Source organism: Salmo trutta, chromosome 21 (genome assembly GCF_901001165.1).
Source record: "Salmo trutta chromosome 21, fSalTru1.1, whole genome shotgun sequence".
In the NCBI taxonomy this organism is placed as follows: domain Eukaryota; kingdom Metazoa; phylum Chordata; class Actinopteri; order Salmoniformes; family Salmonidae; genus Salmo; species Salmo trutta.
The window spans coordinates 12,170,138-12,197,307 of record NC_042977.1 but is presented as its reverse complement, the minus strand read 5'-3'; the positions used below and the strand labels follow the sequence as shown (position 1 = coordinate 12,197,307).

Below are 27,170 nucleotides of genomic sequence, written 5' to 3'. Positions count from 1 at the left end.
TTGAAATAAAATAACCGTTTAATCCAGATGTATTGAAATTAGTAATATGTACAGCAGCTGAATTGTCTTCTTCCATAGTTTAATTACATCATGTGTAAACACTTCACATTCCACCTAGCAATAATCCAACTGGGTCAAAGAGTCTGAAAACAAGTAAATAAGTACAGTATAAAACACTGAATAGTAGTACCATAGTCGTGAACAGGGTGTATCAGTCACCCAAGTCTATGGAGGCCACAGAATTTAGATTTTGTAAAAACGTCTTCAATTCATATAGATAAACTCCAAGATAACATTGTAGTCAACTTTTAATTTTAGACGGTTACATCATTTGAACACATAAAAAGTGGGACGACAATGTTCCCATAGACGATGATAGTAAAGTAGAATGAAAATACAAATAAAATGCAAACAAACAGAACAAGCCAATAAAAACCTGCCCTCTGGACGGAAAATACAAATCATGTGACCAGAAGTAAAAAGGACATGGCCAGCTGCCAAGTAGACTCATCTCCTGCCATGTGTCTGTCAAGCAAATCACTCCTGTGAACTGTCACCTGGAAGGAGAAAGGTAGTCCTGGAACTTAGATGCTGGTGGGAAAATGCCCTATTGGCACTCTCGCACCAGGAAGAGGCAGCTTCCTGGTTCTGTCGGCTACTATGGAGACGGAGGAGTCAGTGAAGCGGGCGACATTCAGAAACTGCTAACAACGTCTAACACAGACAGTTCCACAGATCCACTGATGATCTTAGTTTTCCTCCTCTCCCCTGTCCTCTCCCCAGTGTGTGTGACTACGGCATGAAGCCTAGATGAATGGTCCATCTTTCATGTGCGCTAGTTTGTTTTGGGGTAGATCTTCTCATAGAAGAAGTTCTGAGCCAGCAGGTAGAGTTCCCCGTCCTTCTCCCGGACGGCGTGAGCCCGGACAAACTGGAACTGCTCCAGGGCAAACTCGTAGAACTCGTTCTCCATCTTCCAGATGGCGGACTGCTGCAGCTTGGCGCTGGATTCCTTGGTGGGCGGCTTCTTTTCACTTGTCTTCCTAAGGTGGGATTTCTTCCCTGTTGGGTAAGGGGCATATCGTTTTTAGTTAAAGTTGGTATGTAGAAATTGTCCAATATCATGAAGAGCTGTTAGAGCTGTGAAAAAAAGTGAGAATTGGTCTCTCACAGAGCAGCAACAAGTGAAAATGTGCTTTTGTTTACACACTTAAATCACCTCTCCTGTGACAAAAGGTACATCTACTGTACATGCTTCAACACATTCAAAAACAGGTACGTCATCATTCTACATACGATTGGCTGACACTAAAATAAAAAAAAAGCTGGAAAAAGACTAAATCAATCTCACCTTAGTGATAAATAGTCCTGAATAAAGTCCTAATCTAAAACGCCCTCTCAGTAGGAAGTAGGCATTGGTAGCGTACCCGTTTTGTAGAGCTCAGTGGCGCCCCTGAAGAAGCGCGGCAGCGCCGCCTCCAGCATCATTACAAAGTCCTCCAGTTCCTCAGTCACCCCCACCAGCAGGTACTCATTGACCAGGTTATACTTGGCCTGCTCCAGAGCCCAGTGGCTGCCCACGTTCCTATGGGGGGGGGGGGGGGGGGGGGGAATGGATCGACTGTCTATCAAATGTATTTAGAAAGCCCTTTGTACACCGGCTGTACGCGAGATGTTCAGATTTACGAGCTGAATTGCAGTATACAGTACAAGCACGGGAAAACAAATACAAAAATCAATAAACTGCGTTGCAAATCAAGCAAATAGGCCAGTCTCGCATTCTCGACGGTTGAGACGGGGGGCAGAAAGAGAGGGGGGGATGATACAGATCACAAGAGAGAAAAAGCTTATCAAAAGGCATGCAATAGTATGTATAATGGAGGTAAGTTTAAATGGATGTTAAAAGGGGTTCAACTGTACATATCCCAGCCCATTAAGAAATGTGTTATAGGTTAAGAATGCAGGGTATGGATGTCACGTAAGTAGGGGTACATACCAGCATTCGGAGTAGTGACCACAGAAAAAGGGGATCTGCAGCCACAGCTTTTCCGGGGCGCAGTCTGAGCCACCCGCCGACACACACTCATCAAAGGTCTGAATCACATCAACGAAAAATGTAATGTAGCATTACCTATGGAAGCGTGTTTTACTGTTCAAACACATTGTATACAGTACGGCTAATAAATCAAATATAATCATTCTGTCCTAAGTGGAACCCTAAAGACGGAATCCGCATTAGGGGAAACAGTCCTACTGTTCGCTCCAGCACCTTTGTTATCGTTTTTGTTTTGTGGACGAAACAGAGGTGAGGTGTGTCGAGCAGTAGGTGGGGGAAAAAATCAAAAATAAAACGGCAGTACATATTGCGCTGTTCTACCGCGCATGCAAAGATGTACGAGGTAACGCAGAGGACTGACCTTCTTATCCCCCTGTTTCCGGCGCCGCAGGCCGGGCCGGTAGTCGTCCCCAAAACGCAGGAAGTAGTAGTAGGACACCAGGCGCTCGATGGGGTCGCGGATCACATTGATGTAGACGGGCTTCTTCTTCACTCCAAACCTGGGTCAAAACAGAAAGCTAGTGTTAGAATAAATTGTGTAATGATGTCCTACCCGACCCGTATATTACACATATATTGTCTAAGATGACCTATGAACAGACAATATCTTAATCGCGGGCCTGTTCAATAGGAGATGGTGTTATCATTTATTGTATAAGGACTTACGTCTAGCATAGAGACGTTAGAAATGACATATCTAAGATGACCTATGGACACGTCACAAGTTGCAAATCTAGGCCCTGTTCAATAGGACAGTGTTGCTTCAACTTGCCATTACGACACCCCTTTTCATACGATTTAAAGCCGTATCCCTTCGATAGGCTGCAACCATCTGTGACATTCTGAATGTTGCGCAATAGTGGTGTAGTATTCTATTAGAGCACAAGGGGGAGACAGCAGCAAAAGGGCTATCTGGTAGGATGTGTGCAGTAGTGAGGGGTTCTCACTTTGTAAAGTCCAGGAAGGAGACGTGGCCGTGGTAGAACGCCGGCTTCATCTCCCTCCACTCTGTCACGTTCTTCACAAACCGCACCTGAGCAGGTAGGCAGCGGCAATTAATGCATGACATGTGCCTATGCAATCCCCTCTTCAATCTCTCCCTCCCTCGCATTCACTCTTGCCGATTTTTAAAGTGACACCAGCTGCCACTCGTCGTATGCTGCCAGAATTCTAATGTAGCAATGTTTTGACCTCTGCGGAAGAGCGAGAGAGACGTATAGAGTTACTCTATACGTCTCTTCCACAGAGGTCAAAACATTGCTACATTAGAATTCTGGCAGCATGTAAACAGTGGGCGACGAGTGGCAGCTGGTGTCACTTTAAAAATCGGCGGATGGCCTCATTGCAATGGTTGGAATGGATCACGGAAGAAACCATGTGTGTGGAGCCTTTATATTCATTCCATTCCAGCCATTACAAAGAGCTAATCCTCTGATCTCTCCGTCCATCAGCATCCACTGTATGTAATATTTTCCTCTAATCAGCTACATATAGAGGGACGTTAAACCCTTGACCCTCTGGCCTCAACTCGCTCACCTGGTCCTGCATGGACATGACTGGGTTGTTCTTGGTGGTGTTGATGTGCAGCACGTGGTAGCGGTTCTTGCCACACAGGTCGTAGGCGATGTTGGTGAAGGAGGTGCTGGCCGTCTTGGGCACGCGGTTGTAGATAACTACCACGTCCTCGCCGCCGGCCGCCGAGGGGGCCTCCCGCTCCCGCAGGCCGTCCTGCGTGTGCCTCTCCTCGATCTCGTGCACCTCGTGCCTGGCGATGGCCCGCTCTGCCCAGAAGAAGAGGAGTTAAACGGTTAGTCCACCATATTATAGACAATTTTTTCCACTTAAAAAAAATGGATGCCAAACAAAAAACATCATCTTCAAAGTTTTACTGGAAGAACTACGCAGATGCAAAGTCTGGTAACAGAATTTTGGTAAAATCTCCCTCAGTGTGTTCTATGTGACCACGTATTTCAAAGACTCTTACAATATCTGCTCAAAATGAAAGATTCACAGATGTCTGCAGAAAGAATGGGGTGTCAGCTATGACGTGACACCTTGAGTTTAAAACAAAATCTATTTGGGTTATTGAACTACAGTAAGAGAAGTGAATTTACACGCGGTAGAATAATTGCTTTAATTGAATTTCATCTTCGGTCCCTGATCTGTACTACACAGAAATGCATAATTATAGATATGAATGTCATTCTCTTCATGGTGATGTGTCCTAAATTTGGTACACCAAAAAAAAGGTAGAAATATGCAATATCCTCCTTTGCATATTTGATTATTATTATTATTATTATTATTATTATTATTATAATAATAATAATAATAATAATAATAATAATACACAGATTATACTATTATCCAGAGCGACTTACAGGGGCAATTAGGGTTAAGTGCCTTGCTGAAGGGCACATGAACAGAGCCTTGTCGGCTCTGGGATTCAAACCAGCAAACTTCCAGTTACTGGCCCAACGCTCTAACCACTAGGCTTCTTGCAGCCCAGTCATAGACATCTATGTTTCACAAGTTTAAACATCAAAGTAGAGCTCAGTATAGCACATAACTGTACAGTACAGTCAAGTAGAGTATAATTCAGTACATTATACTGCCCTACCAAGCAAAAAGGCAGTAACTGCTCATTTGGTCGAAAATGAATGAGTCATTTTTGCTACATTAAATAGATGCTTAATCATCTGGACAAGTATCCTGCCTCTATTGTATTGTGTTTTGGAGAAAATGGGGGTCATGTTAGCAGTAACTGCATAAAGTTACTGTGGAACCAAGGTAAATAAAAGCCATTTTTCTCAGTTCCACGCTATAAGCAGTTACCGCCTTTTTGCTTGGTATAGTGTACTCAACTCTAGTGTGCTCTGTGCACTTTACTCTATTGAACTATACTCTACTCTGCTGTCCAAACTTGTGCAACATAGAAGCCTATGATTGCTTCAGATTTGGTCCGGTCCAAATCTGAACCAATCATTGACGTCTATGTTTTGGCCAAATGAAGACCGGTTGAAGGCTGGAATGATAAAATGTCAACGTCCATGGACGTCTTGTGCTCAGTGGGTGAGGAGACCACCAGATGACAGAAAGAAAACAGGTATGAGCTGAACATTACAGTATGCCAGTGGAAGGGAAGTCAGTAGCAGGTGACCCAACTGTGGTTTGTGACTACGATTTCCCCATTGTATCAGATTTTAATTGCAGAAATTCCGTTAACGATTTTTCTGAAATTCTGTTACCAATTTGGTAACAGAATTTCAAGTGTTAATCACTTAACTCAAAATTAATATCAGTTAAAATACTAACTAATAGATAGGGTATACCTTTCATTATCCTCCCTAATGAGGGAAAGAAATGAGAAAATATCTAAAAGATGTGGGCAGGGGTCTTCACTTCAACATTGTGTATGGATGTATTTCTAATACAGTTTAAGACTTTCCGGTAGATGTTTTCTAATTTATTTGAAAATAAATCAAAGCCTTTGCTTATTCCTAATAGGAAATGTATATATGCCTTAATGACCAGTAGCAAAAAATATATATATATATAAAAACCAAAATAAAAACTATGGGTCCTTAGGGCACTTTCTATTTAGGTAAACTATCCCTTTAATGGCCTTCAGCACCTACTATCAAAACAATTGTGTGACTGAAACAAAAATAGGCTTCTGTGTCAAATCAGTCTCAGATTGACTGGTGGTGACAATGGCTCAGATCTGTGCTGGAACACAACAACACTCCTGCACCTAATACTCGTGGGAACACAGAGCCAAGTCAGCCCAGGTCATGCCTATCCATGTAGACACGCTGGCACCTGGTAGAGGGGAAATGAAGATGTAATCTGTGATCACTCTGCTTCCCCCTCTGCCATCCCCACATACACCATCCCCCATACGCCCTCCCAGGCGTCTGCTTATGTCCCACTGATCAAAGCTAGCGCTAACCAACCGTGCTAACAGCTGGTGCTAGCCACGATACTGGGCTGTGACAGGTGGCTGTCTATGGTCGTCTGTCATCATGACCATCGATAAATATGGTCATGAGTAACACCCAAAATAGCTAAGTGACCCCCCCCCACCTAAAGCACATAGCCATAAACGAGCTGTTATCGGACCGTTACAATTTCATAAATCAGGGCCCGTATCCACAGTAGGAGTGCTGATCTAAGATTAATTTTGATCTAAAAGGCTAAACTGATGTGATTATATGGACAGTTGGGTAGCTGATCCTAGATCAGCACTCTCACTCGGAGATGCCATGTATGCGGATTCGAGCCCAAATCTCTAGGCCTAGAACAGGGGTCGACAAAAAGCCATCCAGTGTGAAATGTTTGGGACCTCCAAAGTTGTCAATTTATTCATTTTAGAATTTTTTTTGGGGGGGGGGGGGGTAAAAGCCCTAATATCATCAGGAATTCAACCCCCCCAACCAAAAAAATTAAATGACATACAGTGCCTTCAGAACGTATTCATACCCCATCACATTGTCTGTTACAGCCTAAATTCAAACTTGATTTGATTTTCTCACGCACCTATACACAATACCCCATAACGACAACGTGAAAACATGGTTTAGACATTTTTGCAATTTTATTGAAAATGCAGAAATATATCATTTACATAAGTATTCCCACCAGTCAATTCATGTTAGAATCCCCTTTGGTAGCAATTATAGCTGTCTTTCTGGGTAAGTCTAAGAGCTTTGCACACCTGGATTGTACAATATTTGCACATTATAATTTGTCAATTCTTTAAGCGCTGTGAAGTTGGTTGTTGATCATTGCTAGACAGCCATTTTCAAGTCTTGCCATATATTTTCAAGATGATTTAAGTAAAAAATGTAACTAGGCGACTGAGGAACATTCAACGTTGTCTTGGTAAGCAACTCCAGTGCATATTTGGCCTTGTGTTTTAGGTTATTGTCCTGCTGAAAGGTAAATTCATCTCTCAGTGTCTGTTGGAAAGCAGACTGAACCAGGTTTCTCTCTAGGATTTTGCCTGTGCTTAGCTCCATTATGTTTATTTTTGTATCCTGAAAAACTCCCAAGTCCTTGCTGATGACAAGCATACCCATAACATGATGCAGTCACCACCATGCTTGAAAATATAAAGAGTAGTACTCAGTGATGTGTTGGATTTGTTCCAAACATAATGCTTTGTATTCAGGTCATGAAGCTCATTTCTTGCAGTTTTACTTTAGTGCCTCATTGCAAACAGAACGCATGTTTGAGTATTTTTTATTCTGTACAGACTTCCTTTTTGCTCTGTCAACTGTGTTTGTTTTATGGAGTAACTACAATGTTGATCCATCCTCGGTTTTCTCCTATCACAGCCATTAAACTCTAACTGTTGTAAAGTCACCATTGGCCTCATGGTGAAATCCCTGAGTGGTTTCCTTCCTCTCTGGCAATGAAGTTAGGAAGGACGCCTGTATCTTTGTAGTGACTGGGTGTATTGGTACACCATCCAATGTGTAATTATTAACTTCACCATGCTCAAAGGGATATTCAATGTCACATTTTTTTTATTTTCACCAATAGGTGCACTTCTTTGTGAGGCATTGAAAAAAACTCCCTGGTCTTTGTGGTTGAATATTTTTGAAATTCACTGCTCGACTGAGGAATTTGTATGTGTGTGGGATACAGAGATGAGGTTGTTATTAAAAAAATAATTGTTAAAAATCACCATTATTGCATACAGAGTGAGTCCATGCAACTTATTACTCCCAAATGTATTTAGGCTTACCACAACAAAGGGGTTGAATACTTGACTGAAGATGCTACAGCTTTCATTTGTAATTATACTGAACAAAAACAACAATTTCAATGATTATACCGACAGTTACAGTTCCTATAAAAAGTCAGTCAATTGAAATAAATTCATTAGGCCCTAATCTATGAATTTCACATGAATGGGCATAAGCCCACCCATTGGGGAGCCAGGCCCAGCCACTCAGAGTGAGTTTTTCCAAACAAAAGGGCTTTATTACAGACAGAAATACTCCTCAGTTTCATCAGCTGTCCAGGTGGCTGGTCTCAGATGATCCTGCAGGTGAAGAAGCCAGATGTGGAGGTCCTGGGCTGGCGTGGTCTGCGGTTGTGAGGCTGGTTGGACATACTGCCAAATTCTCTAAAACGACATTGGAGACTATTTCTCTACAATAAACTAACATTAAATTCTCTGGCAACAACTCTGGTGAGCATTCCTGCAGTCAGCATGCCAATTGCACACTCCCTCAACTTGAGACATCTGTGGCATTTGTGTTGTGTGACAAAACAGCACATTTTAGTGACCTTTTATTGTCCCCAGCACAAGGTGCACCTGTGTAATGATCATGCTGTATAATCAGCTTCTTGATATTCCACACCAGTCAGGTGGATGGATTATCTTGGCAAAGGAGAAATGCTCAATAACAGGGATATAAATACATTTGTACACAAAATGAGAGAAATAAGCTTTTTGTGCATATGGTACATTTCTGGGATCTTTTATTTCAGCTCATGAAACCAACACTTTACATGTTGCGTTTATATTTTTGTTCAGTATAATTGGAGAAAATTTCTAAAAACATAGTTACACTTTGACATTATGGGTGTTGGGCGTATGCCAGTGAAAATCTCAATTTAATCATACTGTAACACAACAAAATGTGGCAAAAGCCAAGGGGTGTGAACACTTTCTGAAGGCACCGTATGTGACCGTGTCTCAATGGAATCAAAGCATGATTGTTATTGTCAAATACAATTTATTTTTGGGCTTAGTTGGGCTCAGTTTGCAGTGTACAAATTATTCTAATTATATTCGGCCCACCTGCCGCTCTGAATAAAAATGGTCTGCGGCTGAATCTAATCTAGTTACCTACCCCTGGCCTTAGCCTATTCCCATGGCATGTCCTAAATATTGGAGACTAGTCACTCTAACTGAATCAGGATCAGCTCTCCCTAGCTCTAAAGCATAATGAGCTGAACTTAAAACAGGCCCCAAACCGAAAGTTAAGAGCATGGTGTTCAGTACCAACAACAAAGCATGAGTTACAGCCTTGTTGTAGTCCATGGTGTTGAACAAGCTCAGTTAGAAACCCACTGTATCTGAGCAGAGGGCGCCAGACACTTAAGCTAATGGTCGACTGAGGTAATTTAATTACTGGACAAAAGGCCTGCTCTTAAAAGAATAATCACTCTGGCCACACAGTGCGCTTCCATTCAGTTCCCATTTCCGTTGGTTCCCCCCTCGCCTCCATAGAATTCCAGCTAATTAATGACCTATGGCGGCAACACAGTCTTAAACACTAAACCGATACCTATTATTCTGAACACATTCTAAAAACACCAGCCGAGATCGCAATAGACTATTTACTACAATTTCACGCTTAATTCGAATTTCCAATCAATCATACTCGGCGGGAAATCCGCAAATGACAGTTTGTCATATATTACGGCCATCTCATAAGATCTGATAATAAAAACAGGGGTGATTATCTTTTCTCCGGGCAGCTCATACATCCATCATACTCCGCGGCTATTCATCCTTGTTAGCCCCCCGAGCCAAAGTCTGGGCTAAGGGGTAATAGAGATTGGCTATCGCCAGTCTGAGAGGTAGACGCCTTGTGTCGTTCTGCTTCAATAGCGCTGGATTGCAAAATCAATGGAGTATGACAGGGAGGAGATCTAGGTTGCAGCTAGAAGAAAAAAAAGTTAAAGTGATGTTTTTCCCCCCCCCAACTTTAGCTTTGCCCTGTTTCCTGGTGGATAATTAGGTGAGACACAAATTCTCGCTCATGCCGCACATGTATTATTTGTTTACCGTAGTGCCAGGAGTGAATAAAAGTGTGTGATTAGTTGAGGAGGTGCAAGATGAGAGGTACACTCAGTTTCTATTGAAGACCTGCATAGACATTATTCATGAAATGTCAAGCGTATTGTATGAGGGACCCGTGTGCTAACTTTTCACAGCTGCAGCAACTAGAAATGTACAGGAGCCTGATCAACTAAATGCTTCAATGACGGTACAGAACTACCGTTTCAAACAAATGCATGACAAAAAAAACACAGACCTACACAAACATCAGAATCTTGCAGCGTTTGTGAAGAATTGACAGGAAGTGAATGAGTTACAACTTAATTGCTTTAAGTGCTCTTTTTAGGACAGATTACCGTAGCTGGGGGGGGGGGGGGGGGGGGGTTCCTGGCTTGGAGACAACTGCAGCTTTGATGGCCCATGAAAGCTCTCATTCACGTCTAGCCTGGCAGCTGAGGTCTAGACATCTGAGAGAGTCAAGGCAGTAAACGAGAAACGACTTTTTTTTTTAATATATATTTTTTTAATAAAAAATAAAAAAATTAGAAAATAATTCGGCTGTCGTGTACAGCCTAGCCCAAGCAAGTGCGGATATTTCTCTGGCGTCAGAGTTGCGGTGGCAACCGTGTAACCAAGCGCTCAGATGCCCCATTTCCACATGCCAATACAAATCTGGTATGTGGAAGTAGCCCATTTCTTGGTGGAAAGGTATCTTGTTAAGTGGCCTATTTTCCTCATGGGAGTTTACACAAGCCTCTACTGTCAGTGAAGCGAGACAAAACAAACAATCTGTTGTCAGCAGACAAAAGCATGCCCTTTTCAGTTAGAGAAGGGCAGAAGGAAACACCTTTTCAGGCAGCTGAGGGAGGTTGTTGTTTGGGGTAAAAGGTCTTACGATGGTCCGATTGTAGCCTTATGACAGGGTAAAAAAACTCAATAAAAAATACAAAAGTTACAGTAACATGTCTGGATATTATTTTTGGCGGTGTCGCAATATTTTTGCGCTAGTCGGCTGTACCAGCGGCAAAATTCCAGTATTTTTCATCCTATAGCTTGTTCTCCATCTTCCTTTTAAAATGGTAAGACAATCTATTGTCAGCACTTATTTCCATGACTGTTCAAAGCTAATTTTCTCATGGCTCTCGTGTCCCTCTGCTGCAGACATATAGTGAGCAATACATGTATAGAACATCAAATGGCAATAAAATCACAGTATCGACATGCCTTCATATAAAATTGGGACACCAACAGAATTGCATCGCACCAGTTGAAGTTAACATACACCTTAGCTAAATACATTTAAACTCCGTTTTTCACAATTTCTGACATTTAATACTAGTAAAAATTCCCAGTCTTAGGTCAGTTAGGATCACTACTTTATTTTAAGAATGTGAAATGTCAGAATAATAGCTGTTTAAAGGCACAGTCAACTTAGTGCATGTAAACTTCTGACCCACTGGAATTGTGATACAGTGTATTATAATTGAAATAATCTGTCTATAAACAATTGTTGGAAAAATTACTTGTGTCATGCACAAAAGTAGATAAAACTATAGCAAACTATAGTTTTGGCAAGTCAGTTAACAAGAAATTTGTGGAGTGGTTAAAAAAATTAGTTAATGACTCCAACCTAAGTGTATGTAAACTTTCAACTTCACCTGTATCGTGACAATATCGTATTGTGAGGTCCCTGGCAATTCCCCGCCCAACTTAGTATCATTACGGGTATTCACAATGGAGAGCGTTCAACCTGGCTGGCCTTAAAATCTGTTAGAAAAGATGGAGACCATGCGCTCTTAAGATGAGCATCAATAGGAGTCCAGTCTGTTCTTTAGCCAACTCCTCTTTGTGTTAGAAGACTTAGGCCCATCTAGTTCAGTTTCTCAACCTCCGGTCCGTGGGATGCTATGCTGACCACATCCCCGAGATGGTTCTGCTAATTTAGTCAGCTATAGTCTACATACAGTAAGCAGCACACCAAGGAAGAAAAAAAAAAAAAATCATAGCTTGCTGCCGGCACTTGACTCAAGAGGGATAGCTTGTCAGTCCCTAGTACAATTTTTTAAAGGCTGAGAATGAGAAACAAGTTCATTGTTTCTTAACCACTGGTTAGGCTGTGGACCAACACTGGTCTCTAGGATACTAGTCCCTTGGATGGTTAGCGTAGCGGACAAGGGTTTAGTCAGTTCTTAAGTGCTAGTTTTAAATTTAAGCAATCCTCCAAAAAAAAAGGAAGTACCATAGCATGTCTAGAGTCTACAGTACATAAAGTATGGTACCAGGCTACTGTATCACTGCAAGCTTAACAGATACTTGTAAGGGTACAAATCAGTTGCCAGTATGCGCGTACCTTGTCAGTTAAATAAAAAAAATAAAAAAAAGCTTCCATCACATCCACCCCCCCAAAGAAAACTGCCAGTTACACAAGAATATAGAGCAGTTTATACAGACGGCAGGCCATAGAGACTAATAATTCAATGCCTTGTTAATGGCCGCTCTGTGGGGTGGACAATTGATTTGACTGGATCTCTTGGCAGGACTTGTCATTGACTAAGCAGGGGAATATCTTCTCATTAACAGAGATTTGTCCATGTCCACCACCGATTAAGAGATGGTAAGGCAAACTGATCATGTGGGAAACCACACTGTCGTCCACTATCCAAATGTCAAAACGGTTGTTTAAACCCCAGAAAGACAGTTTATATAACAATACAGATGTACAGTGCCGTGGAAAAATATTTGCACCCTTTCTAATTCTCTATTTTTACATATATTTTTTTTTTACACTGAATGTTATCAGATCTTAAACCAAATATTAGATTAAAAAAAATGGAACCTGAGTGAACATCTAACAAATAAAATAGGTATCAACATTAATATAAGAGAGGTCATAAAACACCCAATGCCCGTGCAAAAAGTAAATTGCTCCTTACACTAACTGGTTTTGCCACCTTTAGCTCCAATGTCTATAACCAAACACTTACATTTTTTTTTTTTACATCTTAGTCATTTAGCAGACGCTCTTATCCAGAGCGACTTACAGTAGTGAATGCATACATTTCATACATTTATTTTTATTTTTTTTCTGTGCTGGCCCCCCCGTGGGAATCGAACCCACAACCCTGGCGTTGCAAACACCATGCTCTACCAACTGAGCTAGTTGTTGATGACAGCCTACAGGGAGGTCAGTGACCTGGCAGTGTGGTGCCGGGACAACAACCTCTCCCTCAAAGTCAGAAAGACCAAGGAGCCAATTGTGGACTACAGGAAACGAGGGGCGAGCATGCCCCCGTCCACGGGGCTGCAGTGGAGCGGGTTGAGAGATATAAGTTCCTGTGTCCAAATCACTAAGGACCTTACTTTTTTTTTCACGACCTTCACAGTCGTGAAGGCGCGACAGCACCTCCTCCCCCTCAGGAAGTTGAAAAGGTTTGGCATGGGTCCACAAATCCTTAAAAAGTTGCACCATTGAGAGCATCTTGATTGGCTGCTTGGTATGGCAACAGTACTGCCCTCAAATCGCATGGCGCAGAGGGTGGTGCGCACAGCCCAGTACATCACTGGGGACAAGCTCCCTGCCATCCAGGCCCTCTATATTGGACGGTTTGAAATGAAGACCCGGAAAAGCCAGTCTTTTCTCTGATCCATACAGCAAGCGGTACCAGGCTTCTGAACAGCTTCTATCCCCAAGCCATTTAGCCACCTTCTTGCCGGGGATAAGCCTTTTAGATCTCCCGTGCCCATGGCGGCAAGTTTAGGAGTGGCAGTACGTGCACGTCTATTTGAATAAATCCATTGAATATACACCATCACAATGAAATCCGTTATTACATTTGTTTTAGGCAGGTCCTAAGACACATAAAAGACTAATAAAAATGTATTTGAAAGACTCAAATGGCATATTGAGATGAATTATGTTACTGGTCTGTGCAGCCTATAGGGTACATGGCTGTGCCGTACACATGAACTCAATAGTTGTTTTGTTCATATAAACCAGACAAGACACATTTAGCCTTCCCTGATCAGTCAACACACATACTGCATATTTTCTAGTAGGCCATATGAAATATAACAGAATAAAATACAAAAGAAACATTTTCCCACACAACTTGCGTTAAGGCAACGTGTGGAACCGCTGTCATATAAATGTGATATTTTAAAAACAGTTTGTCTTGCCCTCACTCCGCTTTGTTAGGGAGAAGGCGTAGGGTCTTACATTGAGAGCATCTTCATCATGATACCGATTGAAAATAGCAAATGTGTATTTTCAAAAGGATGCATGTCCCGTGTTCATACTACACAACCTCCACAGGCTTTTGGAGTTTCCGATACGCTATACACGTGCCAAACGCATTCCAAGGAGGGTCGAGTGTCTGCAGGTTTTTTGCTCTTCCCTTGTACTTGATGAATTAAGGTCACTAATTAGTAAGGAACTCCCCACACCTGTTTGTCTAGGGCTTAACTGAAAAAAGAAAATGGAGAAAAACCCTGCAGACACTAAGCCCTCCCTGGAATGAATTTGACACCCCTGCTACACACGATCGAGCAAAAATAATAGGCCTACACTTGATTTAGGCTACATTATAGCATGTTAAAAACAGATCTGATCAGTGATAGATGAGCAAACAAATACATAACGTATACAACCACTTACTTGCCCAGATAGAGAATTAACCAGATATACAGATGGAGATTCAGTGAAACAAAAATCACATTGAGTAAGACAAGTCACAAGCTTTTTGTCAGGGGTAGTGGATCATTTCTCTTCACTCGCAGTCGTTTAGTAGGCCCAGCCAAGGCCCACTATCAGAACATTTTTTGCTAGCATGTTATGATCAGTGCTAACAAATGAGCCAACATCATCATCGTCATCATCATGAGCAGCACTCATCTCAACGAACACTTCCACAGCCTCCATTTGGATATAAATCAATTTATCTAGACGAGTCCCGACGCTTGTCGCAAAGCAGCGCGAAAAGCTGCTGAAATAGTTGACCACACGCGGGTAAGCTATTGCTTCAAATGTATTATAAACAAGTTTCAGTAAGCAACAATGATGCCTTCAAATTGCGTTAGCCTACTTTATAATATTTGTCATTCAATGATATTTATCACAAAGTCATTCTTTATGGATCCATCCAGTTGTGGTTAAGAACACAGTGCATGTAGTAGCCAAGTTGAAGATAGTTAGCATCCTAGGTTTAAAAATATATCCTACGCTGCCTAGCAACCATTAAGAGCTCAAGAGAGTAGTGCGCATAGATGCAAAGCAAGGTTCTATCATATCCTGACACTTAGGCTGATACATACAATGCATTCGGAAAGTATTCAGACCCCTTGACTTTCCACATTTTTTTATGCTAAAGCCTTAAAAAAATATATATTTTTTGGAGTAAGTTCACAATCTACACACAATACCCCATAATGACAAAGCAAAAAAAACAGGTTTTTATAAATATGTTTGCAAATGTATAGAAATATGACATTTACTGAGTAAAGGGTCTGCGTACTTATGTACTTTGTTAATCACCTTTGGGATCGTTTACAGCCTTGAGTATGACGCTACAAGCTTGGCACACCTGTATTTGGGGAGTTTCTCCCATTCTTCTCTGCAGATCCTCTCAAGCTCTGTCAGGTTGGATGGGGAGCATCATTGCACAGCTATTTTCAGGTCTCTCCAGAGATGTTTGATCGGGTTTAAGTCCAGGCTCTGGCTGGGCCACTCAGACATTCGGAGACTTGTCCCGAAGCCACTCCTGCGTTGTCTTGGCTGTGTGCTTAGAGTTGTCCTATTGGAAGGTGAACCTCCTCCCCAGTCTGAGGTCCTGAGTGCTCTACAGCAGGTTGTCATCAACGATCTCTGTACTTTGCTCTGTTTATCTATCCCTCAATCCTGACTAGCCTCCCAGTCCCTGCCGCTGAAAAACATCCCCACACCATGCTTCACCGTAGGGATGGTGCCAGGTTTCCTCAAGATGTGACACTTGGCATTCGAACCAGAGAATCTTGTTTCCTCATGGTCTGAGAGTCTTTAGGTGCCTTTTGGCAAAACTTCAAGTGGGCTGTCATGTGCCTTTTACTGAGGAGTGGCTTCCATCTGGCCACTCTACCATAAAGGCCTGATTGGTGGAGTGTTGCTGAGATGGTTGTCCTTCTGGAAGGTTCTCCCATCTCCACAGAGGAACTCTAGAGCTCGGTCAGAGTGACCACTGGGTTCTTGGTCACCTCCCTGACCAAGGCCCTTCACCCCCAATTGCTCAGTTTGGAGCTGGCCGCCCAGCCAGGAAGAGTCTTGGTGGTTCCATACTTTTTCCCTTTAAGAATGGAGGAAACTCTTCTTTGTACCCTTCCCCAGATCTGTGCAGCGACACAATCCTGTCTCGGAGATCTACAGACAATTCCATCGGCCCATTGTGCCATAAAGAAATTCTTTAACTCAACGACATTTGTGGAGTTTCAAGCATGAACTGCTTGTTTCAAGTCCTGCCACAACATCTCTAATTGGGTTTAGGTCTGGACTTTGACTAGGCCATTCCAAAACTTAAAAAATGGGTTGCTTTTCAGTCATTCTGACAAACTTGCTTGTGTGTTTCGGCTCATTGCTGCAATACTCGGCTGCGCTTCAGCTCACGGACGGACGACCTGACATTCTTATTATAATGATCTGCATACAGAGCAGAATTCAGGGATCCGTCAATGATGGCAAGTCCTCCAGATCCTGAGGCAGCAAAGCATCCCCAAACCATCACCCTATCACCTAGGGAGGGTCATGAGTAAGAGTACTCAAAACCAACTTCAAACTTAATTAAAAAAAATTAAAAAAGGGGCAATCAGTTGCTACATATTTGTTGGCTTATAAATTAAGGATATGTACCCATAGATTATTGAAGAACATAACTTTTAAATGCCTAAAGCTTAGTTCAACTGTCGTACACCAACAGAACCCAAAATATAAGCTTGGTTTTACACCATGTTTGTAAACAACGTAAATGTAAACAAACAGTTTATAGCCTCAAAACATGGTTAAAACTTATTTTGATGTCATGGATAGTCAGTCCTTGCATCCATAGCTCGGTCTATGAATTTGAGAGGGTCCTCTCCAGCCCCATCCCTCAGTTTTTTACAGAACCAGGGAGGCAGCGTTGCCATTGTTTCTGCTGTTTGCCGCTTTAACCAAATATATATTTTTTACAAAAACTGTAAAACTATTTGGTGGACTGTGCTTTGTGGCTGTCTGAACGGACAAGTGAAGTTGTCTTGAAGACGATGTTCATTTGCTTTGACTCTAGTCTTCCATTTGTACATTTGCCGGTACAACCAAGCTGAGCACCAAACCGGTCTTCTCCCCAAATTCCCTTTGCCCTCAGTGTCTCGTTCACTCAATTGCATTCCGACCGCTCCCTCCACACAAGTCTATTTTCTGCTTAAGCTACTTTGCAAACTGCCATTTAGAATTGTTTAGCCTACACTATAACCCACTAAACAGACCGGCTCCACACTGAAAATATGCAATAACATTATTTTATAACTAAGTGTATTTTCATCAGAATCATTAAGCATATGCCTACCCACCAGATGTCGTGGCCGTAATTCATCAACATGCAGTGTTCAATGTGGAATTGTTCATCCATTTTTTTAAATTCCAAAACAGGCAGAATAAACTGTCTGTCTATTAAAAAGAAACAGATTTTGGTTTGTAACCCTGAAAAACATTGTCTTTCAACTCGCCAAATTGAGCCACGTTTCAAAATTATCACTCGGAGAATAACGGTTCCAGGCACGAATGTGCATTCGCACTGGCAACTTTTTTCATTTCTAAAAAATATTGTTATGTTTTTTTTACTATAAAATAGGCGTGTCTTGACTGTGATAAGTGCTCGTCTGCTAAATTAACAAAACACGGCTATGCCATTGCAAGAAAGCGCAACGGATGAGATTACTGCCTTTTTGAAGATTGTGTTCCACCATATAATATAAGGCTTTCAATAAATTAATCTTAAAATGGCACTTGCTTTTTTATTCACTGAATATACTGTATATTGGGCAATTCAGCAATTAGGATTTGTTATCTGTAATAGTTATGATAAATTAGGCATTGTTGTGATCTCTTGCCTAGTTAAAATAAACACAACATGTAAAGTGTAGCTGAGCTGAAAGATCCCAGAATTGTTTTCATATGCACAGTTTATTTCTATCAAAGTTGTGCCCAATTTTCTCTTTTTTTTTTTTTTTTTCTTTTTTACACATCCCTGTTAGTGAGCATTTCTCCTTTGCCAAGATAATCCATCCACCTGTCAGGTGGATGGATTATCAAGGATTTGATTAAACAACATGATCATTACACAGGTGCACCTTGTGTTGTGGACAAAACTGGCACTCTAAAATGTGCAGTTGTCCCACAACACAATGCCACAGATGTCTCAAGTTGAGGGAACGTGCAATTGGCATGCTGACTGCAGGAATGTCCACCAGAGCGGTTGCCAGAGAATTTAATGTTTGTTTATTGTAGAGAAAGTGTCTCCTATGTCATTTTAGAGAATTTGACAGTACGTCCAACTGGCCTCACAACCACAGACCACACCAGCCCAGGAGCTCCACATCCTGAAGGGATGGTGAAAGACTAGCCATCCAGACAGCTGATGAAACTGTGGGTTTGCACAACTGAAGAATTTCTGCACAAACTGTCTCAGGGAAGCTCATCTGCGTGCTCATCATCCTCACCAGGGTCTTCACCGGACTACAGCTCAGCGTCGTAACCGACTTCTGTGGGAAAACGCTCACCTTAGATTGCCACTGGCACGGTGGAGAAGTGAGCTCGTCACGGATGAATCCCGGTTTCAACTGTACCGGGCAGATGGCAGACATCGTGTATGGCGTTGTGTGGGTGAGCAGTTTGCTAATGTCGACGTTGTCAGAGTGCCCCGTGGTGGCGGTGGGGTTATGTCATGCCATTCAACCGCCACCATCACCTCATGTTTCAGCATGTTAATGCACGGCCCCATGTCACAAGGATCTGTACACAATTCCTGGAAGCTGAAAATGTCCCAGTTCTTCCATGGCCTGCATACTCACCAGACATGTCACCCCATTGAGCATGTTTGGGATGTTCTGGATCAACATGTACAACAGCATGTTCCTGTTCCCGCCAATATCCAGCAACTTCGCACAGCCATTGAAGAGGAGTGGGACAACATTCCATAGGCCACTATAAATAGCCTGATCAACTCTATGCAAAAGAGATGTTGTGCTGCATGAGGCAAATGGTGGTTATACCAGATACTGACTGTTTTTCTGAGCCATGCCCGTAACTTTTTTTTAAGGCATCTGTTGCCACATGCATATCTGTATTCCCAGTCATGTGAAATACATAGAGTAGGGCCTAATACATGTATTTAAAAATTGACTGATTTCCTTATATGAACTGTAACTCAGTAAAATCTTTGAACAATTGTTGCAAGTTGCATATTAGTTGTTCAGTGTAGATAAACGCACACACTTTTTCCAGCACAGGCCTTGTGTTCTAAATTATAAAAATGTTCCTCCCTTTTGGGTACTTGCAAAAATATAAAATCATGTGAGTACTCAAACAGTCAAAAAATGTCAAATGCACATCCTTATTACCATCACAATGCTTGACCGGCGTTCTTACTGTGGAATTCTGTGTTTGGTTTTTCACCAGGATCCACGTCGTCCAAAAAGTGGACTCAAGTTTGCCGAAAGGTGCCTAGGGGAACCTGGATTATCGTAAAGACTCCTGGAAGAATGTTCTATGGCCAGATGATTCAAAGAAACTTTTTGGACGACATGGTTCCCATTATGTCTGGCAAAAAAAAAAGAAAAAAAAAAAAACACTGCATTCCACAGTAAGAACCTCATTACAATTGTCAAGCATAGTGGTGGTTTTGGTTAAACCAGACTGAACACTGCACACTATTGTGAAGTGAAACAATGACAAGCGTCCCATTTAGTCTGGTTTAACCAGGCTACACGAACAACGGCAGTAGCTAATGAATTGACAGAGATCATTCGTCAACATCTCGAGTTTTCCAAATGGCCTTTCTATGACACACCACTTCTGTGGTAAGAAGCTGTCCCTATAGGCAGTCTCGTCAGCGACACACAGTGTACCAGACTGCCAGCACTCACAGTGCACTGCTGAGGAGAAAGTCTGCCAGAGCAGTAGAGAAACTCAGTTCCCCCTAGAGCTGAAAGTAGGATTCAGTTGCATTTCATTTCCACCTTCTATACAGCAAGGCAGGAGGAGAGCAGTGGAACAGTTCTGCCAGACTGCCTTATCCCTCTATTCTCTGATAAAATTGGTTGTAAAATGCTGCAGGCATGTGTCTCTCCCCTCTTTTGTTAAGGCTTATGATGGGTGCTACCAGGGGTTTAACTATTTTTGTGTTGAGATGAAAATGTAATTCCTCCCTCCCCTTTTGATACAACTGTAAGCTCTGAAGCGGGAGATAGAAGTCTGAAATTGGGAAAGACCTATCCAAAAGGCTGTTTGGCCACAGGGGATTATAATCTTGCACTGCGGTATCATCCCAGACTCCAAATTTAAATAATAAAAATATATATATATATATATATATATATATATATATATATATATATATATATATATATAAATAAATAAAAAAAAGAGGCCATTTATGGTTATTCACTAGCAACGGAAGTAATATGATTATCCGTTATGACAGTGCCGGTCTACAGAAGCTCTTGTTTCAGCTGGGTCTCTCATAGGGATGTTGAGCAGTGTTATAAAACGAGATAGTCACCCGCCTCGAATAAAACGACACCTTCTTCCCCCCCCCCCCATGCTTAACCACACCGACCCCGGATCGCTCGTCAAACCTCTTGGAAACCGACAAGGGAACAACATGCGCGCGAGGAGAGCCGTCTCAACTACACTCCGGGTTGCGAAACAGTTCACAGCACCGTGATTAGCCTGTCAGTAATCCGGTCGCAACTGTGCACAAAATGTAGCGCAGAACTTCACCGGAAGACATTCTTCTTTAAAGTGGAAGCCAATGTCCATAAATACACCGAATCAGGGCCCTAACTGCTCGAGATTAGGGCCATTAGCACTCTGCCCACACCAAAGCCATTCCTGAGACCTGCATTTCCACAAATCGGATCCAATCCATTAGGCACTCAAACGGCATGTTTCAGAGTGGTGAGGGCGAGACACTTAGAGATGTACAGTAGCCACTCTGTAGTGAATGCCAGCCAATTAACATTACTCGGGCCTTTTTATAACCCCGGGAGGCTAAAAACGGCTCCACGGTGTCAAAAGGAGTCAGAGTGCGCTGGATAATGGCGACAAAGAGAGAGAGCGAGCGAGCGAGCAAGCAGAGTTGAACTTGGAAAGGAGTCAAGTTGGCCACTCCTCAATTAACCTACTAACGAGGCTAAATGAAATGATACAACCAGGCCTCGACCAAGAGCCATACATTTGCATACACAGCTCTGGCCTAGACTATACAGAAAGGCTGTATTTTCAGACTCTTGATACTTGTGTGTAATTGATTGTTGACGCCAATGAATGAGTTGGTGTTAGAGTAACAGTTTGTGTTACGCAACCTCACTTCAGTTAGGACTTTTCCCCTCAGGTACAACGTGATAAAAACAACTCAATCAAGCAGCCACACTCATCGGCTATAACATTACTCGGTGACTAACTTAGCTCATTGCTCCTCGGGGAACATATGGGGACCATAGTGGAGACTGGTGTGGGCGTTAAACTTAGATGCATAGCCTAGTTAGTGACATGGGCCATGAGGTGACAGGTTTATAAACAGCGTTTCTATTTACGAGGCTCTTAGCAAGCATAGCATGACTCCCCTCTAAAGTTACGGCCAATGGGGAAAGCATCCAGTCAGTGCCCCTCGCCCCACGTGCTAACGCTAAAGCACTTTACGTTTCTACAAAATATCTGTGCCATCCTTAAAATGGCATAAGAGGATGCTAAGAATATATATGTCACCAGATAACACAGGTGATGCTAACACAGATGATGCTAGCTACAGGATAAGCAGATCGTTAAAGGCAGAGATACCAAGCCACTAACAATATGCCTGGAAGAAAATCTAAATAATAGGAAAAGTGATTCAACCTCTGAGTAAAGTAACAAGATATGAATGACACAGGGAGCAAAAAGCAGATAAGAAAATAAGTTGTGAATGGGTAATATTTGAGTGTGCAATAAAATGGGCCATATAAATATACAAAACTTGCTTTCTCAATGTAGACGGAAGAAATGCATCAGAACCTGGTTAGACAGCCAGGGGTGTCCATCATGTCACCCTGCCTCAAACCTCAGAACTATTTGACTATGCAACACATAAGTTCACTGCTCCAGTGTACAGAGACGTTTGATCTGTGGACGGAACAATCAGACGTATTGCAAAGTCAACAAATTATTGGAGTGCGCAGTAATGCTGGCCTTCTAGGCAGAGTTCCTCTGTTCAGTGTCTGTTCCTTTGCCCATCTTAATCTCTTCTTTTTAATCGGCCAGTCAGATATGGATTTTTCTTTGCAACTCTGCCTAGAAGGACAGCATTCCAGAGTCGCCTCGTCCCTGTTGACGTGTGCAAAGCTGTCAAGACAAAAGGGTGGCCATTTGAAGAATCTCAAATATAATTTGATTTGTTTAACACTTTTGGTAACTACATGATTCCATGTCTTATGTCATAGTTTTGATGTCTTCCCTATTATTCTACAATGTAGAAAATAGTAAAAATAAAGAAAACTCTTGTAGGTGTTCTCTGTCAGAGTGACATTGGGTTCTTTGTCACCTCCCTGACCAAGGCACTTCTCCCCCGATTGCTCAGTTTGGTCTGGTGGCCAACTCTAGGAAGAGTCTTGGTGGTTCCAAACTTCTCCCATTTAACAATGATGGAGACCTTCAATGTTGCAGAAATTCTTTGGTACCCTTCCCCAGATCTCTACTGACAATTGCGTCGACCTCATGCCTTGGTTTTAGCTTGACATGCACTGTCAACTGTGGAACCTTATATAGACAGACAGGTGTGTGCCTTTTCAAATCATAACCAATCAATTGAATTTACCAAAGGTGGACTCCAATCAAGTTGTAGAAACATCTCAAGGATGATCAATGGAAACAGGATGCACCTGACCTCAATTTTGAGTCTCATAGCAAAGGGTCTGAATACTTATGTAAATAAGGCATTTCTAAAAACCTGTTTTCACTTTGTCATTATGGGGTATTGTCTGTAGATTGATGAGGATTTTTATTTAGTCAATCCATTTTAGAATAAGGCTGTAACGTAACAAAATGTGGAAAAAGTCAAGGGGTCTGAATTCTTTCCGAATGCACTGTATATTATCACTACATTGTGACGTTTTTTGTTTGTTTTGGACGTAAGCTGTTTGGGTTTAGGCACACACAATTTTTCCCTCGAGGCAAGCCGAAGTCGGTAGCCGAAGCCCCCTCGTCGGCGATTGGTCAACAGTAGGGTTTGATCAATGACGTGCCAGTCGTTATTCAATGAGAGACGAGAGGCTCGGGGGAATGGAAATGGAGTCCCAGGAGATGGCGGAAACAAGATGGTGGTTAGGAGTATTTGCAGTATTATGATGAGGAGACGTGTACTTGGAAAACTGAGGGAAATGGAGAGGGTGAGAAGGTCTGAGAGAGAGAGAGAGGGAAGAGGGTGAGCTTGAGTCAGGTAAGAATGGTGGAAAAAAGGGAGATGGTTTGTTAAAGAAGGGAAGAAAGTGTAAGCAGAGGGTGCTGAAGACAGGAGGAGAAATGGAAGTGAATGAGGGTGAAGTATCGGAGGTGGTAGGTGTGGTGAAGTTATCGGAGCCCGAGGCTTGCACCGAGGGTCAGGATAAAGATGAGTCTGACAGTAGGAATGAAGTTTATGGAAAAAGTGTACTCTTGCCTGATCCATTTGTGGTTTCACAGTGGGGGTCTTTTTTAATTTATTGAAAAAATGAGTTGTACTGTGGAATCGGTGAAGGTAAACAGAATGGGTCTAGTGATAATTGTTTGTGTTTCTGCTGGTCAGAGGGAGAAGGCACTCGGAGTAAAACAAATGGGCGCAAGACAAGTGAATTGTTTCGCTCTCAAGAAAAGGGTGCCAATGAAAGGAGTGATACCTGGGGTCGCAGTAAATATAAAAGTTGACCAGCTGAACTGAAAGATTCCCGGTGTATGTGATGCGACGCAGAAAGGGTGGCGAGAGTGGGGAAACAGAAGTCGTCTGTTCTTTTGAGTTTTGAAATTGAGTCTTTACCCGCCAAAGTGAAGCTAGGATATATACAGTTAAAGTCAGAAGTTTACATAAACTAGTTTTAAATGACTCCAACCTAAGTGTTTCAGCCACTCCACAAATTTCTTGTTAACAAACTATAGTTTTGGCAAGTCAGTTAGGACTTCTACTTTGTGCATGACACAAGTAATTTTTTCAACAAATGTTTACAGACAGATTAATTCACTATCACAATTCTAGTGGGTCAGAAGTTTACATACACCAAGTTGACTGTGCCTTTAAACAGCTTGGAAAATTCCAGAAAATGTCATGGTTTTAGATGCATCTGATAAATGATGTCAATTAGCCTGAGTCAATTGCAGGTGTACCTGTGGATGCATTTCAAGGCCTACCTTCAAACTCGGTGCCTCTTTGCTTGACATCATGGGAAAAATCAAAAGCAAGCAGCCAAGACCTCAGAAACAAAATTGTAGACCTCCACAAGTCTGGTTCATACTTGGGAGCAATTTCCAAATGCCTGAAGGTACTACGTTCATCTGTACAAACAATAGTACGCAAGTATAAACACCATGGGACCACCCAGCCGTCATATCGCTCAGGAAGGAGACGCGTTCTGTCTCCTAGAGATGAACGTATTTTGGTGAAAAAGTGCAAATCAATCCCAGAACAACAGCAAAGGTCATGTGAAGATGCCGGAGGAAACAGGTACAAAAGTATCTATATCCACAGTAAAACGAGTCCTATATCAACATAACCTGAAAGGCCGCTCAGAAAGGAGAAGACAATGCTCCAAAACCATCATAAAAAAGCCAGACTACAGTTTGCAACTGCGCATAGAGACAAAGATGGTACTTTTTGGAGAAATGTCCTCTGGTCTGATGAAACAAAAATAGAACTGTTTGGCCATAATGACCATCGTTACGTTTAGAGGAAAAAGGGGGTGGCTTGCAAGCCGATGAACACCATCCCAACCATGAAGCACGGGAGTGGCAGTATCATGTTGTAGGGGTGCTTTGCTGGTGCACTTCACAAAATAGATGGCATCATGAGGGAGGAAAATGATGTGGATATATTGAAGCAACAGCTCAAGACATCAGTCAGGAAGTTAAAGCTTGGTCGCAAATGGGTCTTCCAAATGGACAATGACCCCAAGCATACTTCCAGAGTTGTGGCAAAATGGCTTAAGGACAACAAAGTCAAGGTATTGGAGTGGCCATCACAAAGCCCAGACCTCAATCCTATAGAAACTTTGTGGGCAGAACTGAAAAAGTGTGTGCGAGCAAGGAGGCCTACAAACCTGACTCCGTTACACCAGCTCTGTCAGGAGGAATGGGTCAAAATTCACCCAACTTATTGTGGGAAGCTTGTGGAAGGCTACCCGATATGTTTGACCCAAGTTAAAACAATTTAAAGGCAATGCTACCAAATACCATTTGACTGTATGTAAACTTCTGACCCACTGGAAATGTGATGAAAGAAATAAACAATTATTATTCTGACATTTCACATTGTTAAAATAAAGGTGGTGATCCTAACTGACCTAAAAAAATGAATTTTTACTAGGATTAAATGTCAGGAATTGTGAAACTGAGTTTAAATATATTTGTTGAAGGTGTATGTAAACTTCCGACTTCAACTGTATATATACACACACACACACACACACACACACACACACACACACACACACACACAAAATCATTGAGGTACGTTTTCCTGAGGTACGTATCGCAAGGCTTCACGGTGTCTTAATGTAACCTAGCCCTTGATCGTGACTCATTTCCATTACATATAAGAGTCATTGGACGAAGGAGTCTTCTGTAGTTTAAGAGCCGCGACGCTTGGTATGAACATAAACACACATCGCTTGTGGTACGGTTTTGGAAGCATAAGGACCTTATCTTTCATATCAGCGAGAAATCATTTTCAAATCAAAAGGTTTAATAGATACACACCTTTATAGGGTTGCCACAGGAGCATATTTCCATGTTACAGCGCTTGTTTACGTGACAAACCGATGGAAGACCGAATGGACTACCTGTGCTAATTACCTGTGTGTTAACAAGACAGACATCACAAATGCATTGTCACTGAAAAATACTGTCAGCTGCAACTGTTAAAAAGTGTACAGTAAGTGTGCATTTTAAATTTGTTTAATGATTTTGATATTAAAGTAGAGGGCTATATGTTTCTAGAACCATATAGCAATTGAGAATCAGTTCACACTTCAAATGGAGTATTTGGCTGTTTTGGCTTCCAGAGCCAATTCACCATTTAAACAGAATATGTAAGGTCCTTGGACTAAGGAGTAACCTTAGGCTCTTTTAGTCCAATATTGGGCTAAATGTAACCATGACTGCGTCCAGACATCAGTGCAGTTTAGTGTAAACAGCGTAAGTGTATGTTTGGTGTCTTCTGGCAAAAACACAATCTGACTGTAAATTGGATATCTCTCTCTCTCACACACACACACACACACACACACACACACACACACACACACACACACACACACACACACACACACACACACACACACGGGTTTGCCCTCAAAATGCCAGTTTGTCTCTTCACACAGACAGAACTGTCACAAGATAACCCTAAATTGACAACCATGCTGACAAAGGCTTAGCAATGATTCAACCCCTATTGGATGTCAGACTCATTTTCCTTGTTGTATTACCTGCATCATGATTAACATGGACAGTTGGAACGCAGTCTTACCTAGCTTCACCCGAGACTCCTCCAGCTTCTGGATTTGGTTCTCCAAGAAGAACATTGCCACTGCGAATGCCAAAAGCGCCAAAAGCTGAAACTTTGGCGGCATCATGATCCTTAGAAGCCCCATCAAACAATCCAGTGAGAACAGGTCATTCCTTGTTTAGAAAATACAACATAAAAGGAAGTGGAACGTTGTCAATAACAGCCCGAATTTGTCTGTGTATGGCCCTGTGCATTTGAATTGTTCTTGTCCAGTGTTTACATCCCTGGTTGTTCAGTAGGGAACACACTCAGTTCCAAATTATTTGTTTCATAGGATAATGTACTCTCATAAAAGAGAACTGCA

General features: G+C 42.1%; 1 protein-coding gene across 1 annotated transcript; it reads right to left on the bottom strand.

Moving 5' to 3' along the window:
- On the bottom strand, positions 1-26,951 carry LOC115156694 (heparan sulfate 2-O-sulfotransferase 1). Its single transcript, XM_029704273.1, has 7 exons — positions 26,828-26,951; positions 3,593-3,837; positions 3,004-3,089; positions 2,418-2,556; positions 1,997-2,094; positions 1,428-1,585; positions 1-1,062 (listed from the first exon to the last, which is right to left on the bottom strand). Exons 1-7 carry the CDS (start codon positions 26,949-26,951, stop codon positions 836-838), a joined length of 1,077 nt encoding a protein of 358 aa, XP_029560133.1. The 3' UTR covers positions 1-835.
- Between the last annotated feature and the right edge of the window lie 219 nt (positions 26,952-27,170).

Excerpts from the sequence above, each read along its gene's own strand:
- LOC115156694 (XM_029704273.1), bottom strand. The coding sequence starts at position 26,951 with ATGGGGCTTCTAAGGATCATGATGCCGCCAAAGTTTCAGCTTTTGGCG. Across the intron at positions 2,557-3,003 it reads TCCTTCCTGGACTTTACAAA|GTTTGGAGTGAAGAAGAAGC; the intron begins GTGAGAACCCCT and ends GTTTTGACCCAG. Across the intron at positions 2,095-2,417 it reads GGAAACAGGGGGATAAGAAG|ACCTTTGATGAGTGTGTGTC; the intron begins GTCAGTCCTCTG and ends GATGTGATTCAG.